An 18494-nucleotide genomic window follows, 5' to 3' on the forward strand; every position below is an offset into this window, starting at 1 on the left:
ATCGCCAGGGCGGCTGCGGGAGGGTTTTTTTAAAATTAAAAAAAAACTGTTTCATGCAGCCAACTGAAAGTTGGCTGCATGAAAGCCCACTAGAGGGCGCTCCGGAAGCGTCATTCTGATCGCCTCCGGCGACCAGAATAAACAAGGAAGGCCGCAATGAGTAGCCTTCCTTGTTTTGCTTACATCGTCGCCATAGCGACGAGCGGAGTGACGTCATGGACGTCAGCCGACGTCCTGACGTCAGCCGCCTCCGATCCAGCCCTTAGCCCTGGCCGGAACTTTTGTTCCGGCTGCGCAGGGCACGGGCGGCTGGGCGGACCCTCTTTCGCCGCTGCTCGCGGCGGATCGCCGCAGCGTGTGCTGCTTTTTATTTCGCAAAAATCGGCCCAGCAGGGCCTGAGTGGCGACCTCCGGCGGTGATGGACGTATATATTCGTCCATACCGCTGAGGAGGTTAAAGGACACCCAAGGTGAAAATAAACTAATGAAATAATCAATTGTATCTATCTTCCTTCTCCTAAAAACAACTTTTTAAGATATTCCACGGTTTTATTTTATATTTAAATCTACTTTTTAAGTTTTTACTGTTTTATTGTTTTTGCTCAATGACACATTCATTGAAGTATGCCAGAGCTAAAATCTATGAACTATTCACCCTTTTCATCTCTTTCCTGCTCTTAGAAGCCATTTTCTGCTAGAAAAGTGTTTTATAGTTGTAATTTCTTATCAGTGAGGGTCACACAATAGTCTGACCCAGTATTTACTCAGACAGGGACTGCCACTTACATACCTGATGTTTAACTCTTTCAGGCAGAGAAAGAAAAAAAGGAACACAGCATAGTTATTTGTGTGCTAGGCACTGTACATACACATGTCTATCTCATCACATATCACCTCGCCTATCCTTTAAACAGCATGGTGGCGTAGTGTTTAGCACTCTCTTACAGCGCTGGGATCCGGGTTCAAAATCCCAGCCACGGCAATATTTGCACAGAGTTTGAATGTTCTCCCTGTGTCTGTGTGGGTTTCCTCAAGTTCATTGAATTCCTCCAAAAATTGTCCCTAGACTACGACACATGCATGAATACACGACTATGGTAGGGATTAGATTGTGAGCTCCTCTGAGGGACAGTTAAGTGACAAGACAATATACTCTGTACAGCGCTGCGGGAGATGTCAGCAGTATATAAATACTAAATAATATTAGACAGCGAGGTGAGCGAGCCCGTTGGCGGAACATGAGTGACGTGGTTCATCGCCCTCTCAAAGCGTCGCGGAATATGCACCAGGACTACATAAACGTGCAATAAATAATATGACATAGAACATTTGCATTTAAAATGAAAATGCCATTTACACATCCAAAACAGTAAAAAGACTTCTTTCCTTTCTTTGCACTCAGATCCCAACCCAGAACAAAGCAACCGTACGTTTTCTCCCCCTCGGCTAAAGCGCAAACTGTTACATGCAGCTGTCAATAATTCAAGAAAAAGACTAGCAGGAATACAAATAGTCGCGACCTCGGCTTTCATGTCATCCTGAAACATCACCTCTGATGTCTCTGAAAGAGAATATAAGCAGCCAGTCGGGATTTGCATTGCCTCCCATAATTCCCTGGGTAGCTCTACAAAAAGCTGTCAAACCCAATAACCAGGTTCAAATAAAGCTGAAATAAAGCTGAAAATTACTTCTCTTCTCACAGTGACTGGTGGGGCAATAGAAACTAGATATGGGAACTAATGATTCTAAAGTTTATTTTTCCCCACTTTATCTTGTTAAATTAGCTGATCTGATCGAAACTAGCTAGAGAGAAACTTAGGACATGTCAAATAGATAAGTGTGTTTCTGCTGTCTTTAGCAAATTTATTAGCTGACAGGTATAAATTCAAATAGGAACCAATCATGCCATATTGTAATCATTAACTGAATTACATAATGCTCACATTGTATTTTTGGTGCTATAAAACTAGAGGGCTTCAATAAACAAATTCAAAGAGGATCTGAAACCTGAACGTATTCCTGGCGTCGTGTGATCTTCTTTCAGAGGGCCTACATTTGGAGTCCGTTAGCCAACGTTACAACGTTGCCCTCTGAGGTGCTTGGACTTATGCTAGGTACACACCATGCAATTTTCTGTTAGATTTTCTGTAAAGGTTCATACACACCTTCCAACTATCTGTCCAACTATCTGCCAAACGTGCTGTTAAGCCCCATTCACACGCTCTACAGCGGTCTTTTATGCAGCACAATTGTCAAACAGCTTTTGTTGTGAAACAAGTTGAAACAACTAAAAAAAGTATTTTGCTATTGTTCAAAAAGCTGATAAGACTGATAAGAAGTCAATCCAACAGTTGGATTGACTTCTAATCAGTCTGATCAGCTGTTTGAAACAACTAAAACAAGTATTTTGATAGTGTTCAACTTGTTTCACAACAAAAGTTGTATGGGGCTTAAAGTAAATGGTAACCGCATTTAACAAAATGAGAAAGATACTTACCCAAGGAGAGGTAAGGCTCTGGGTCATATAGAGCATTCTGGCTCCTCTCCTGGTCCCCTCCTTCCAGTGCTGGCTCGCCCGGTAGCAGTATTTGACTAAATTAGTCAAATACTGCTTTACCCGGCCGAAGGAGGCTTCAGAAGTCTTCAGGGAGCCCGAGTGCTCCTGCAGAAGGGCGGCCCTGTACTGCGCCTGTGCAAGCACGCTCTCTTGCACACTCATGCCTGTACCGTATGGAGCCGCACGTCTTTGGGAGGACACGACTCCCGAAGACTTCCAAATACCCTTTCGGCGGGGGTTTTAAACGGGGGAGGGGGGGGCAGCACAGGATAGAGGGCACCGAGAGAGGAGACAGAAGGCTCTATATGACCCAGAGCCTTCCCTCTCCTTAGGTGAGTATTTGCTTCATTTTTTTTAAAAAATGCGGTTCCCATTCACTTTAACAGACAAGTATGGTAGATAGTTGGACAGATAGTTGGTAGGTGTGTAGAGAATTACCTGCCAGATAGATAATTTCCAACATGTTGGAAATTATCTATCTAAAGGTGCCCATACATGGTACAATTTTTCATTTTTTTTTTCGATTAGATAATTTAGTTCGATTATTCAGTTAGATCGAACGGGATAATCGTTCAATTTCTTGGTCGAAAAAAAAAAATATTTTAAACTTTCATTCGATTCGATCATTTAGATCGAATAAACGGGATAATCGAAAGTTTTTTATTGTACCATGTATGGCCACCATAATGGTGCCCATACACGATGATAAAGAATGCCCGCGGGGACGAGCGGGAATCGATCCGCGCGCACGTGCGGACGAGCGGTGACACGCTGGCTCGATACTGGCACATTCTCGATCCGTCTATGCCCAGCATCATGCTGGGAATACACGGCTCGATTATTCGCCATTTAGATGGCTCGATAGATAATTTCCGACACGTCCGATCTCCCGCCCGTCGTTTCGTTGCTCAATTCTGCATTGAGGACAATGGAAAAAGAAAGGAAAAACGAGTGGAAGATAAGAGAATCGACTGCAGAATCCAGCGGTAAAAACGATCAGGCGCAGAATGAAGCAGCAAAATCGAGATGCGTTCTCCCAGCATTATGCTAGGTACAGACCATACAATTTTGTGTTATGCTGGGAATACATGGCTCGATTCTGAGCTGTTTAGATGGCTCGATTGATAATTTCCGACACGTCCGATCTCCCGCCCGATCGTTTCGCCGCTCGATTCTGCATTGAGGACAATGGAAAAAGATAAGAAAAATGAGTGGAAGATAAGAGAATCGCCTGGGGAATCGAGCGGGGAATCGATCAAGCGGAAGAATCGAGCGGCAATATCAAGCCGTGTATGCCCAGCAGAAGATAGATGGTTTGATTAGATAATTTCTGACATGTCTGATATTATTTTCGATCGTTTTTCTGATCGATTTCTCATAGAAGCGAATGGAAATAGATAAGAAAAGATAACAGAATCGAGTCGGAAATCGATCAGATGAAAAATCGACCGAAAAAAACGCACCGTGTGTACCCAGCATTGGACTCTACAGTGGCCCCCGAGGGTCAGTGAAGCGGTGATGGGGAAGGATGGGCGGGGTGGGGGGAATAATAAAAGGAATCAGGCTGCATAAAGTCACATGGCTGAGAAATAGCCCTGTTGCTTTTTTGATCTTTCTCTGTATGGGAGATTAGGCAGCTCTGCTGAGATTTAATGTAATATCTGCCTCCCGGTTAAAAGGCCAATGGCTTTAGTAAAGCACGCTTCCCTAATGCATCCCCTACCCCTCCTCCTCCCCATCACTGACACGCCAGGGCTGGGCCACCGACATGTGCGAGCTGTGATAAGCCGAGCGGGTATTATTACTTGCAACCTGCAGTTCCTGGACAAGTTTACTCAGCAAGTGAAGGATTGAAATCAATGTTGATATACAGACAATATATCCCCCCTCTCCCCTCCCTCCTCTTCCAAAAGTGCCAGTGAGGACCATTAATCACCACAAGAGCTCCCCACAAGATGCCATCTGGCAGACCGCCAGCCCGGGATAACTCTATCTCCCAGAATACCTTGTGGTCCGAAACGCTGATGTAGCCCTCCAGGATGGGGCTGGGAGGGTCTTCTTCCTTGGCGGCGGTCTTGCCCTCGCTCCTGAGCAGCGATGATGCCGTGGCGGTGGATACTGGTGGCTGGGGGCTCTGCACCTTCAAGCTGCCCATATTGCTGTACATGATCACCAGGCTGGTAAACATGGTGCTGAGAGCGAGCAACACTGCCAACCCATGGCGCTGCAGGAAGAGGGAGAGAGAAAGAAGGGCACCGTCACTGTCCGTCATAAAGCTGGTGACAAAGCACCTTACCCCAGGCAAAAAACATTATAGCGGCTAGCATACATCACTGTTCCCCTGCAATGAATTATCTGTATACATCCCAAATCCATCATTTGTAGGAGTTGTTTTTTTTTCATCTTCCCAGTGCTGTTCATAGACACAGATCTAAGTCTACTGTCCCTGAGCAAGCCATAGATCGCCCCCAATTAACAAGCGTTGAAGGCGTTATGAACGCTGCTTTGGTATCAGGCAGCAGGAGGGTTAACAGAGCAACAACGAGGACTTGGAGGCATTAAAAATACTCATTGTTGCCGGCTGAGAGCATCCTACATGTTATACAGTCGCTGTGCTCGTTTAGCAAATGTTTTCCATTCATTAAAGGGAACAGGCTGAACAGATAAAACCAGATTTACTGAAGTGGTTGATCCCAGGAGCACAGAAATGATGCTGAAAACATGGCTTGGAATCGTGAAACCAACCAATCTTCACCCAAAGGATACCATAGCTAGCTTGGCTGAACAATTAAGGTGCCCATACCTTACTCGATTTTCCATCAAGTGCTTAAAGGACAACCGAGGTGACATGTGAAATGATAGCAGCGCCCTCCATACTGCTATTGTGGCAATAGCAGTATAGAGGGCGCTATTGTGGCCGGGAACGCGAAGAATCACTCGCGTTCCCAGCCTGACGGCGCCTGTCGCGGAAATCGGAAGTAGCTGCCGGCGGGGACAGGAGGATCGGAGCGAGGCTGCGAGGTCACCGGACAGCTGCAGAGGGCTAAAGGAAGCCCCAGGTGAGTAAAACTCATTTTTTTTTTTTTACTTAAGGTTCACTTTAAATAATGCACACTGCCTGGCTGTCCTGCTGATCCTCTGCGTGTAATACTTTAATCCATAGACCCTGAATAAGCATGCGGATCAGGTGTCAAATCTGACAAGATTAGCCACATACTTGTTTCAGGTGTGTGATTTAGACCCTACTGACCAGAAAGATCAGCAGGACTGCTAGGCAACTAGTATTGTTTAAAAGGAAACAAATATGGCAGCTTCCATAGGTCTCACACCTAGGGTTCCTTTTAGGCTGCTTTGACAGTGGGACGTTACAGGCACACGTTAGACCAGCCTGTAACGCAGCCCAACTCACAGCAATGAAAAATCAATGGGCTGTTCACAGTGCCCACGTTGCGTTACAGTGTAACGCTGGACGTTCAAAGAAAGTGCAGTATGCTGTGCGTTATACATGGTTTTAGCCGCTTAGATAGTTTTCACATGCTCAGTGCAGGAGAGGAGGAGGGGAGAGTCCGCTATTGTCCCCAGCCACATGGCTAATTAATATTCACTGCACTGTGTGACGTGCAGTGTTTACTTCCTGGAGCGGCCGCTATGTGCGGCGATTGGCTGGAGGGACCATGTGATGCGGAGTGTTCCGATCACGTGGTCTCCACAGTCTTTGGACGCATGCACCGTTTTTGTTCTACCAGTATCGAACGAAAACAACGCAGCAAGAGACGCATAACGCATCTCTATGTAGCGTCTGAGTTTAGCACCACCATGCGTTGCGTTAGGGGAACGTTATGCGACCTGTGTGAAAGAGACCTTAATGAGCTTTCATCGCTAACTTGCTGGGCTCTAATATAAATCTTTGGCTACATTAATAGCAGATGGTTTCTACTGAATCCATGCCAGGTCTCTTCAGCCCTAGTAAGGGGTTCATTTGGGTTTGGCAGCACTGTGCATGGTAATAGGATTGGCGATACACAAGACATTGGTGTATGAGACACAATTTACAGTGGTTTTATCGTTTCTTCCCCATCGTTTGGCGAACCTTAGCTAATCACCTGCAGAAAATGCCATTTCCAAGTTGCCCAATGCTAACCTTCCACACATGTGCAACCCCTTCCTAATAATCCTAACTACCTTCCCAATATTAATCCTTTGCATAGCCAACCCTATCCCTGCCCCTTCCTAATGAGTGGCTGGATAGTGTACAGGTTAAGGGATCTGCCTCTGACACAGGAGACCAGGGTTCAAATCTTCACTCCTCCTGTTCAGTAACAGTAAGCTAACACCTATTTAGTGAGGAGACCTTGGGCAAGACTCCCTAACACTGCTACTGCCTAAAGAGAGCACCCTAGTGGCTGCAGCTCTGGCACTTTGAGTCCCCCAGGAGAAAAGTGAAATATAAATGTTGTATGTCTTGCCTAATGCCTAATCTCACCCACATTGTTAATCCCTTTTTTTACGCCTATCCTTCATAACAATAACCTCATCCAGATGGCCAAGCCTAGCGGCGTACCCAGCAGGACTCCATTCCTGATGCCTAAAATCCTAACCTCCCCCATAGCCCTAACCTTTTTCAGAAAATTAATCTCTTCCCAGTACCCAACCTTAAAGTAAATGGGAACCGCATTTTTTTTAAAAAAATGAAGCAAATACTTACCTAAGGAGAGGGAAGGCTCTGGGTCGTATAGAGCCTTCTGTCTCCTCTCTCGGTGCTCACTATCCTGTGCTGGCTCCCCCCGCTTCTATCCCCTGCCGAAAGGGTATTTGGAAGTCTTCGGGAGCAGTGTCCTCCCGAAGACGTGCAGCTCCATACTGCACAGGCGTGAGCGTGCAAGAGAGCGTGCTTGCGCAGGCGCATTACAGGGCAGCCCTTCTTCAGAAGCACTCGGGCTCTCTGAAGACTTCTGAAGCCTCCTTCGGTCGGGTAAAGCAGTATTTGGCTAAATTAGTCAAATACTGTTACCGGGCGAGCCAGCACTGGAACGAGGGGACCAGGAGAGGAGAGGGAAGTCTCTATAGGACCCAGAGCCTTTCCTCTCCTTGGGTAAGTATCTGTCTCATTTTTTAAATGCGGTTCCCATTCACTTTAATCTCTACCCCTCCCTGATTACTTGCTCCATTCTGTCGCACTACGTTAAACCTCCCTGATGCCTAGCCGTAACCTTCCACACAAAGTTAACCCCTTCATGAATGATGTGGAACATAAGATGACAGTGATATGGAGGCTGCCATATTTATTTCCTTTTAAACACTGTAAGCTGCCCGGCTGCTCTGCTGATCATCTGTCCCTAATACTTTTAGCCATAGACCATGAACGTGCATGCAGATCAGGTGCTCCGACTCAAGTCTGACTGGATTAGCTGCATGCTTGTTTCAGGGTTCTGACACAATACTGATGCCAGAAGATTGCTGGAAAAATTGAATTGTTTAAAAGGTAATAAGTTTCACTTTAACCCCTACCCCCCCCCCCCCCCCAACCTAATGCCCTTTCTGATGCCTAACCCTTATCTGACCCACAGCCTTAACTATTCAACCCCAACATCCTAAAGTAAGCCCCTGCTTTACACCCTAATGCTATCCCTCCCAAACAACACTCCATCCGCTCATCTGTACCAAACAGCAGTTCATTGCAGGGACATTTGCTTCCTCAGAATTTAAAGGGAACCTGATGAGCACGCGATATGGAGGCTGCCATGTGTATTTCCTTTTAAACAATACTAGTCACCTGGCTGTCCTGCTGATTATTCTGGCATCAGTTGTGTCTGAATCCGACACCTGAAACAAGCATGCAGCTAAACTTGTCAGATACTTCTGACCTGCCTCTTGTTCAGGGTCTATATGGCTAAAAGTATTAGCGGCAGATGATCAACAGGACTGCCAGGCAACTGGTGTTGTTGAGAATTGAATAAATATGGCAGCCTCCATACTCCTTTCACTTCCAGGTCCCCTTTAAAATAGCACCAATGTGCCCCAAAACGTACAAGATGGCAGATCATGACAGAAAAGCCAAAACGAGCTCTCCTAGCACAAAATCCCCTCAGAGGACTTTGCTAGTCGCAGATGACCTGAGGCTGGCTGTCCCAGAATGTTCAGGTGGCCATAGACATATTGGGCTCAATTCTGGTAGCGTTTAGTAGTAGATAATTACCTCATGGAATTTGATTTACCTCATGAGGAAAATAAACGTTTGAATTCTGGTAGTTTAAGTAAAGTTTTACCTCATGTAATTTCATGAGGTAATTAATGTGGTAATTTTCGACTAAAAATGTGTGGTACTTAGAAGTGAAATACCTCACACTTGAATCCTGAAGAGAAATAAGGGGCGTGTTTGCATGTCTTTTTCGTCACATAATTAGACCTACCTCTACCACATGATAAATGCAGTGCTGTGACAGAATTGTGATATCTGTCACATAACATGGAGCCTTTTCAGCTTGTTCTGTGTTCAGGACCCCCATATTTTGCTGAAATAAGTAAAAGTGATCTGACCAACGAACCCCCCCCCCCCCCAGCTTCCATTTTGTTTTAAAAAAGAAAAAGTGCTCCAAACCCTGTACAATCCTTCATCTGCAGCACCCCCCCCCCTCCCCCCTTCCTCCTCAACATTACCATTCCCCAACCTCTGGTTGGAAAGAAAAAGTAAAAATGCTCCAACCCACAGCTTCTATTTTTTAAAAAATTGGGTAACACTGCGGCAAACACTGATCCCCCCCCCCCCCCCCGATTTACTTTTCATAGGTTGCTACATAATCAAATATACCCTCCCTCCCTAAAAAAAAAAAAAACATCTTCCAAAGACTATCCTACCTTATGGAAGACAATTAAAGACTTATTTTCTGCAGGCTTACCACTGAAATACCTCATGTTTTACCTTACTCTATGCATTTACCTCATGTTTTACCTCATGTTCGGAAATGGAGAAAAATCTTTCAGAATTGATAAAAGAAGAGGAAAATACCTTATGAGGTATTTTACCTACAAAAATGTATTTACCTCACATAGCTACCAGAATTGAGCCCATTTCCAGCTGTGGATATGGACCAATCATCAGGGTGATCAGAGCTGGGAAGAGAACTCACAGAGAATTGTGGAAGAGTTCATTCATTGGCTGATGAGATTATCCGAGATGACAGAAAATCTCTGCCTCCAAAAATCTCATTATTCTCCTATTGTCAACCTCCACCTCGCTAGATTGCTACAAATGATGCTGAATCTGTCACGTTGGCACAATTTATCCAGCTGTGTCAGTGCAAATTTAAAGGCCAAATCAGGCTGAGATTTAAAGAGATTCCCCTCCGACGGCTTACTAAGCAGAATGCCTAAATGATGGGTTCCTTGCCTACTAATTATGCTCAAAATGATGTGTGTCAAATGAAGCAGAAACTCTATTTTTAAGAATCGTCGTCATGTGACCTGGTGCATTTCAGCTGCTAGAGTTAACAGCGGGCAGCCTGTGAGAGGCTGTTATCGGTTTGCATCATTATGCTGCCAGACTGAGGAAAAAAAATGGTCATGGCATGGAGTCAGCTATAAATTGCTGATACAGGCAGAACTCTCTGAGGAGATTGCAGTCTGTGGTTTTACAGTCAGCTGGTGCAGGGGCTCCTGATCAGGTACTTTGAGGCCTGGAACCCACTACAAATCGCAATCGCTAGTGTTTTGTATGAGCGGTTTGTAAGCGATTTCATGAGCGATTGCGGTAGCGTTTTTAAAAAGTGTCAGCTTTTTGCCAGCTTTTTTTGCCGTTTTAAATTCTGATTCGTGCTTTCAATTAATTTTAATTTTGTTACAGTGTGCAGTCATTTCAAAATGCTAGCAAATCGCTCCATGCAGGTTTTGATGAGCGATTACGCCAGCGTTTATAAACTTTACATTGCAGAAACGCTAACCGCTAACGCTAAAAATGCTGCATGTCCTGCGTTTTGCGATTTTGTAATCAATCGCTCCAGTGGAATTGTCCCATCCATTTAACATTAGCTGAGCTTTTAGGGAAATCACTAGCGGTTTGAATCGCTCCCTAAACGCTCACAAAATCGCTGTAGTGGGTTCCAGCTCTCAAGCAGTGTTTCTCAACATGTTATTGGTATGTACCACTTTTAAAGCTCTGTACTCACCAAGTACCCCCCAGCATAGTAATCATTATCACAAGTACCCCTTGACAAATATATATTTAATCGTAGTACATGATAATTGGTTCTAACCAATTTTCAAGCATTTACTATTGCTTTTAATTAGCTAAAATACTAATTTCGTAGAGTTTATAAAGGATTTATCATTTTCGAAAACTCTAAATTTGTTATTCTTGGTATATCAACCCTCGAGTACCCCCTGGAACCACCAGAAGTACCCCCTAGGGTACACGTACCACACGTTGAGAACCTAGGCTTTAAAGGACAACTGAAGTTTGCACATGCTCAGTAATGTTGGAGGAGGAGGTCTCCCCTCCTCCTCCGCGGCCAGCCACATGGCTAATTAATATTCACTGCACTGTGACGTGCAGTGTTTACTTTCCAGGAGCGGCCGCTCTGTGCGGCGATTGGCTGGCGGGACCACGTGATGCGGATCACGTGGTCTCCGCATCACACAGCACAAAAAAAGAGCATCAAGAGCTGCATAACGCAGCGCTTGGTAGCGTCCTCCTCCAACACCACCAGGCGTTGCGTTAGGGGCACGTTATGCGACCTATAACGTCCCCTAAAATGCAACGTCCTGGTGGGAAAGCAGCCTTAAACAATACCAGTTGCCGGGCAGCTCTGCTGGTCTATTCGGCTGCATTAGAGTCTGAATCACACCAGAAACAAGCATGCAGTCAGATCTGACAACAATGTCAGAAACAGCTGATGTGCTGCATGCTTGTTCAGGGTTTATGGCTAAAAGTATTGGAGGCAGAGGATCAGCAGGATAGCCAGGCAAGTGGTATTGCTTAAATGCAGCTTCCGTAATAAAAAAGGAAAATAGCCGCGCATGCATGGATTTCACTGATTCCTATTTGTAGTCTGAAGCCTTGATAGGCTGTCAGTCAGCAAGGAGGCGTGGCTTCAGGTGATAGAGCAATCACCCTCCCTCCCTGCCCATGTGACAAAAGGGGGTGTGGTTCAGACTAACTGGTTGTGAGCAGACAGCAGTCAGTCCATGAGAATTTTTGAGCAAATGTAACATTGCAGTGTCTTTTTTGTTTGTTTTTTGAACAGAACTTTTCAATGCACACTTAAAGTACACTGAAAGGGATATGTAAGCTGACATATTCATTTCATTTTAAACAAAGCACATTTCCTAGCTGTCCTGCTGAACCTATGTTTCTAATACTTTTATCCAAGCATGCAGATCAGATGCTCTGACTAAATTCTGACTAGATTAGCTGCATGCTTGTGTCAGGTGTGTGATTCAGACACTAATGCAGCTAAAGTGATCAGCAAGGCTGCCAGTCAACTGGCGTTAGTAAAAAAGGAAATGAATATGGCAGCCTCCACACCCCTCTCATTTCAGGTTCCCTTTAAAATAATGTTTCCAAGAAATGCATTGAAAGCAGACCATACACACGTGTTTTTTGCTGGCAGATTCGATCAGACTGACATCTACAGCACTTCGAGCTGCCTTGATCGTAATTAGAGATCAATTTGTGGCAAAAATAGATAAAAATTATGAACTGAACGGACAGAGAATTTTGGTCGAATGGACGTAGATGGGAAGCGGCGTTAGGTCGATGACTCATAGCGTTACACTGTATGCAATCTACTGAAAGTCTATCAAACTGCAGCGTTGCACCGTGTGTGAGTGGATGGGTGGGATTCAATCCCATTCTAATCAGATTCCGATCAGAGAGGGACTGATCTGTTAGCTACATTGGATGGAAATCTAACTGTGTATGGGTATCAGAACCTAAACCAGGGCTTTTGAAAATAAGTTAAAAATCCTGCATTATCCAGAGATCACTAAACAATCTTTCTACCAAAAAACAATAAAAAAAAAAAAAACTTTACACATATATCTTATCTAGGGGAATACAGCAGCCATAAAGTTATACACACATATATACAGGAATACAGCAGTCATAAAGTAATGCTGGTTTCACACCAGGACGTTGCGTTTTAGGGGACGTTATGGTCGCATAACGTGCCCCTAACGCAACGCCTGGTGCTCTCTGATGTGGACGTCGGAGTGAGCCGCGTTGTGCAGCTCACTCTGGCGTCCGTGATGCCGTGATGCGTACTCTTGGATGCATGCGGCATCACGTGGTCCCGCCCGGCCAATCGCCGCACAGAGCGGCCGCTTCAGGAAGTAAACACTGCACGTCACACCGTGCAGTGAATATTAATTAGCCATGTGCCTGGCCGTTCTCCGCTCCTCCCCAACATTACTGAGCATGAGCGCACAGTCTAACGCGGCTCTGCTGCTTATAAAGTACTGCATGCAGTACGTTGTCTTATGGCGCAGCGTTACTAAGTAACGCAACGTGGGCACTGTGAACAGCCCATTGATTTTTCATTGCTGTGCGGTGGGCTGCGTTACAGGCTGCTCTAACGTGCGCCTGTAACGTCCCACTGTGAAAGCGGCCTTATACACACATATATACAGGAATACAGCAAGTTATAAAGACTCGCTTTTGAATAATTCCTAATAGGGGAGTGATGAGGAGTGATGAAAGAAAGAAACAACAATTGGTTGGATAGCAGTTGGCAGGGATTAAGGGGGCGGATTTGGAATTAGTGTGCCCCTTCTGAGCAAACCTTTATAACGACAATCAGATAATGGGTGTTATGAACACTTTACAGTACAGTATCAGAAAGGAGGAATCCGCACAACAGTCTTCAGGAACAAAGCGGCAAGTTTATTGTCCCATTACACAGACATGCAATAAACATTTGACCAAATGGCCAATTTGGTCAGATCTTTATTGCATGTGTGTGTAGTGGGACTATACACTTGCTGCTTTGTTCCTGAAGACTGTTGAGTGGATTCCTCCTTTCTGAGGGCTGGTGCATGCGTACGTTAAAAAAGGGCGCCGGGAAAAAAGGCGCAGGGTTTTAAACGATAAGCATGAATAACGTTTAAAAAAAAAATTGTGCTATATTTCGTTTAAAAATAATGTTTTATAAAGTTATAAATCATTAAATAATGTGTATGAAATCGGCAATTGTAAAAACATTAATCTTTCCTGTTTAAAAAGTGAAATTTATAATAACGTTTTATAAAACATTAATAAGAATGTTACTAAAGCTATAACTAACCCTACTCTCATACAGAACCCTCCCTGTACCTACCCCTAACCCCTAGACCCCCCTGGTGGTACCTAAACCTAAGACCCCCCCCCCCTGGTGGTGCCTAAACCTAAGACCCCCCCCTGGTGGTGCCTAAACCTAAGACCCCCCTGGTGGTGCCTAAACCTAAGACCCCCCTGGTGGTGCCTAAACCTAAGACCCCCCTGGTGGTGCCTAACCCTAAGACCCCCCTGGTGGTGCCCAACCCTAAGACCCCCCTGGTGGTGCCTAAACCTAAGACCCCCCTGGTGGTGCCTAAACCTAAGACCCCCCTGGTGGTGCCTAAACCTAAGACCCCCCCTGGTGGTGCCTAAACCTAAGACCCCCCTGGTGATGCCTAAACCTAAGACCCTCCTGGTGGTGCCTAAACCTAAGACCCCCCTGTGATAAGCATTAATAACGTTTTAAAAAATATTGTGCGGTTTTTCGTTTAAAAATAATGTTTTAAAAAAAAAAAATTGTACGGTTTTTCGTTTAAAAATAATGTTTTAAAAAATGATAAATCATTAAATAATGTGTAATCATGAGAGGCAGTTATAAAACATTAAAAGTCTCCGGGCACTGCTTTTAAAACGTTATTTTTCTCCGGCGCCCTTTTTTCCAGTTGGGTGCCCATTAAACGATATTTATTATGGGAGTGAATGGCGGCGCCCTTTTTGTCCCCTGCCTCATGCGCCTAAATTTCCTGCAGTACTGGTGCACACCTCTAGAGCTTTTTAAATGCTAGAGATTTTAAAAGCTCTTGCTAATGCAATGCTATGGGGGATTTTTGCAAAATCACATTGCTCCAGTGTGAACACACACAGGATAACTTTAGCAGGAGATTTTAAAATCACAAAGTGCTAAGAAAAGCTCTTCTGGTGTGCACCAGCCCTGATACTGGATTTTCGCGTCTATTTGAAATAAGGGCGCCTGGTGTAGCCCATATATGCCAAATTCGGCTACAAAGGGTGCCTGGTGTAGCCCATATATGCCAAATTCGGTTACAAAAGGCTCCTGGTGTAGCCGAAAAAGCTAGTTTTAGTTTATAAAAAGTATGCTGTTATAGGCAAAATTTGCTGGGCTATAAAAGGGCTCTAGATATAGCTGAGAAAAGTGATTACTATGACCTAACTTCTCCCTACTCTCACACAGAACCCTCCCCTGATGGTGCCCAACCCGTAACCCTAACCCTCTTGGTGGTTCCTAACCCAAACCCCTCCCTGGGGTTGACTAACCCTAACCCCTCCCTGCTGGTGCCTAACCCTAAGGGTGCGTACAGACATGCGACTATAGTCGTTTAAAACGATCGTTACCGACGGCATTGCCCGACGATCGTTCGTAAAAAGTGCACTAACGATCATTAAAACGACCGACCAACGAGATATGTCGTTGGTAAAGAACGATCCATTCTGCCAGATCTTTTCCAACGACCATCGTTCAAAAAGTAATGTCTGTACAACGATCGGTCGTTGATCGTTCGTTCTCAAAGCTTTGCACATGCTCAAACAGTTCTTTTTGACACTTGTGTTTGAAATCAGTTTATACATTATGTTGCGCACGCAACGCTCGTTCCAAGATCGTTCGTACACGAACGATGTTCAAAGTAGCCTTTCTTCAAACGATCATCGGCCAATACCTCCTTTAACATCGTTCGTCGTTCAGAACGAACGATCGTTATCGTATGTCTGTACGTACCCTAAGACAGCCCCTGGTGATTACTATGTCCTAACTTCTCCCTACTCTCACACAGAACCCCGCCCTGATGGTGCCTAACCCTAACCCCCCTGGTGGTGCCTAACCCAAACCCCTCCCTGGTGGTGACTAACCCTAACCCCTCTCTGCTGGTGCCTAACCCTAAGACAGCCCCTGGTGATTACTATGACCTAAGTTCTCCCTACTCTCACACAGAACCCTCCCCTAACCCCCTCCCCCCCACCCTGGTGGTGCCTAACCCTAAGACCCCCCAGGCGGTGCCTAACCCTAAGACTCCTCTGGTGGTGCCTAACCCTAAACCCCCCTAGTGGTGCCTAACCCTAAGACCCCCCTTCCCCGCTTGTGATGCCTAATCCTAACCCCCCCTGCACCCCAGAATCAAGGGTGTCCTTTTGTAGCAGAATCAAAAACCTTGTAGCTGAATAAAAAATATGGGCTACAAAGGGGCGCCCTTTTGTAGCAGAATCAAAACCTTGTAGCCGAAAGCCTTGTAGCCAAACAAAATATGGGCTACAAAGGGGCGCCCTACTGTCCCCGAAAACCTTGTAGCCAAAAAAATATGGGCTACAAAGGGGCGCCCTACTGTAGTTGAAAACCTTGTAGCCGAACAAAATATGGGCTACAAAAGGGCGCCCTACTGTAGCCGAAAACCTTATAGCTGAAAAAAAATATGGGCTACAAAGGGGTGCCCTACTGTAGCCGAAAGTAGCCAAATAAAATATGGGCTACAAAGGGGCGTCTGCTTGTAGCCTATATCAAAACTCGGGCGCCCTTTTCACTACCTTGTAGCCCATATTTGCAGAAATAAAACTGATGACTATGGAGGCACCCTTTTCATACAGGCAGCTCAGGCGCCATTTTCAACGGATCCCGGATTTTCACTGCCTTGCGAATTTTGCCCCAGCTAATTTACACACCAGTGGTGGGCCGAAATTTCGTAAGTGCAAAATTTTGCATCAAAATTCGCAATAAATCATCGTAACTGTAATGCGAAATTTCAAGGAAAATCATAATTCATTTCGTATGCAATAGTAATAGTTCAAAATTTCGTGTAATTTCTGCTAAATTTCACCTAATTTTGTGCCGACTTTAGTGGTTTATAGCAAAGTCCCCATACATGTTATTGAAACCAAAATTGCACATATGTTAAGGAGAGTAGTGGGGACAACTCAAAAAAAAAAAAGAATTTTCCAAAAAGACCTTGTAGTTTTTGAGAAAATCGATTTCAAAAACGCAAAGAAAAATGTTTTTTAAACTTATTTTTCTGAGTTTAAAAAACATTTTTTCTTTGCATATTTAAAATCGATTTTCTCAAAAACTACAAGGTCTTTTTGGAAAATTCTTTTTTTGACTTGTACCAAATATTCTTTGTAACATATGTAGCAATTTTGGTGTCAATAGCATGTATGGGGTCTTTGCTATTCACTGGCAAAGTCGGCAAAAAAGTATGCGAAAATTACGCAAAATTGTATGCAATGACTATACGAAATCAATTAAATGTACAAATTACCTATAGGCGAAATTGTGAAAATATACATGAAAATTTGCGTAATCGTAATTAGCTGATTACGATTATCACTACCACACACTAAGGTGTGCAGGTTTTTTTTGTCTTCCACTTTACAGTACGTTATTTTATTGACAGGCGTCATAAAAGAAAACCACAAATGCTGGGGATTATAGGTGTTGTAGTACAGGTAGTCCACGACTTACGAACGCCCGACTTATGAACGACGCGCCAATACGAACAACATGGATTCTGTTTTTCCATGGGAACAAGTAAAAAATAGACGTTTTTGAAAAAATCGATTTAAAAAAAAATCAAAGAAAAAATGGCTTTAAACTTGTATAAGCAGGTACAGAGGTGACACAGAGGAGGACACTGGGGGCACAGGCGGGCACAGAGGAGGTACAGGGGACAGAGATGGCACAATGTTCCAACTTAAGAACAAATTCAAGGTAAGAACAAACCTACAGTCCCTATCTCGTTCGTTAACTGGGGACTACCGGTATAGTAATAATAAAATGCTAACTATAATTCATATAGGTACTATCAACTCCACTCAATGGCAACAGATGTCGTATTCAGAACGGTCACCAAAATTCCACCCTCACCCCAAAAGTTTTACATGTCCCCCAAGTTATCTTTCCTCGTATTTGTTACCCTGCCGCAAATCTACTCGCTTTTTTACCCCCCCTCCATTTAAGATACTGATGCATAAAAGATAACGTACAAAAAAGTCACTAGCTTTTGATGATGCCAATCCCAGAACATCCAACGCAGTCGTTCAGGGACTAAATTGTAATACCGCTCGAGCCACTTAAAAAATCGAAATCACACGTGCATCACACAGTTTGTCATCATCTGCTATGAGTGTCCCTGGATTTACATGGACACTAACTGAATTGGAATAGACACCTTATAGACCAGACAAGCAGACTTGTACGTACCCAGGGGCGGAACTATAACTCATGGGGCCCCCAGCAACATTTTGATGGGGCCCCTAATTGTTAACACCCGTCCCCTTGCCTACCCCTTACCGGTTGCCCACCTCGGAAGGGTCATAAAACAAATGTATACATCGTAAGCTTCACAACCACAACAAATGTAGCAACAAAAACACCTGATCTGAAGGATGGAACCCTTTAGTGAAGTAGTCATTGGGACTCCTTACAGCTCTGAGCCCACCCTGTGGTCGCAGGGACTGCTCCCGTGTTGTGACACCCTGCATGTACCCTATCACTTGCCTGCAACTTTACAGGCTAATAGTACCCGAGGATTCGGATTCAGGGGAACAACGCGCACTTTGTTGTGGCGAACTACAAGATTCAGCATGCTGTTGCATCCGGTCCGGCTACCCCTTGGGGCAGGCTGGGGTTTGCAGCCACACCACTAGCGATGCCCATCTCTGCCTCAGCATCCCTAACCCAAATAT

At 44.7% G+C, this 18494-nt stretch overlaps 1 protein-coding gene across 3 annotated transcripts in view; it reads right to left on the minus strand.

Annotated features, from left to right (window-relative positions):
- The window catches only part of ST6GALNAC5 (ST6 N-acetylgalactosaminide alpha-2,6-sialyltransferase 5), a 379731-nt gene that overhangs the window by 261686 nt on the left and 99551 nt on the right, over positions 1-18494 (minus strand). For all 3 annotated transcript variants that reach the window (XM_068239195.1, XM_068239192.1, XM_068239193.1), the window contains one exon: positions 4563-4781. In XM_068239195.1, the coding sequence (XP_068095296.1) occupies positions 4563-4781 (219 nt within the window). The remainder of the gene's footprint in view (positions 1-4562; positions 4782-18494) is intronic.

Source organism: Hyperolius riggenbachi, chromosome 6 (genome assembly GCF_040937935.1).
Source record: "Hyperolius riggenbachi isolate aHypRig1 chromosome 6, aHypRig1.pri, whole genome shotgun sequence".
Classification (NCBI taxonomy): Eukaryota; Metazoa; Chordata; class Amphibia; order Anura; family Hyperoliidae; genus Hyperolius; species Hyperolius riggenbachi.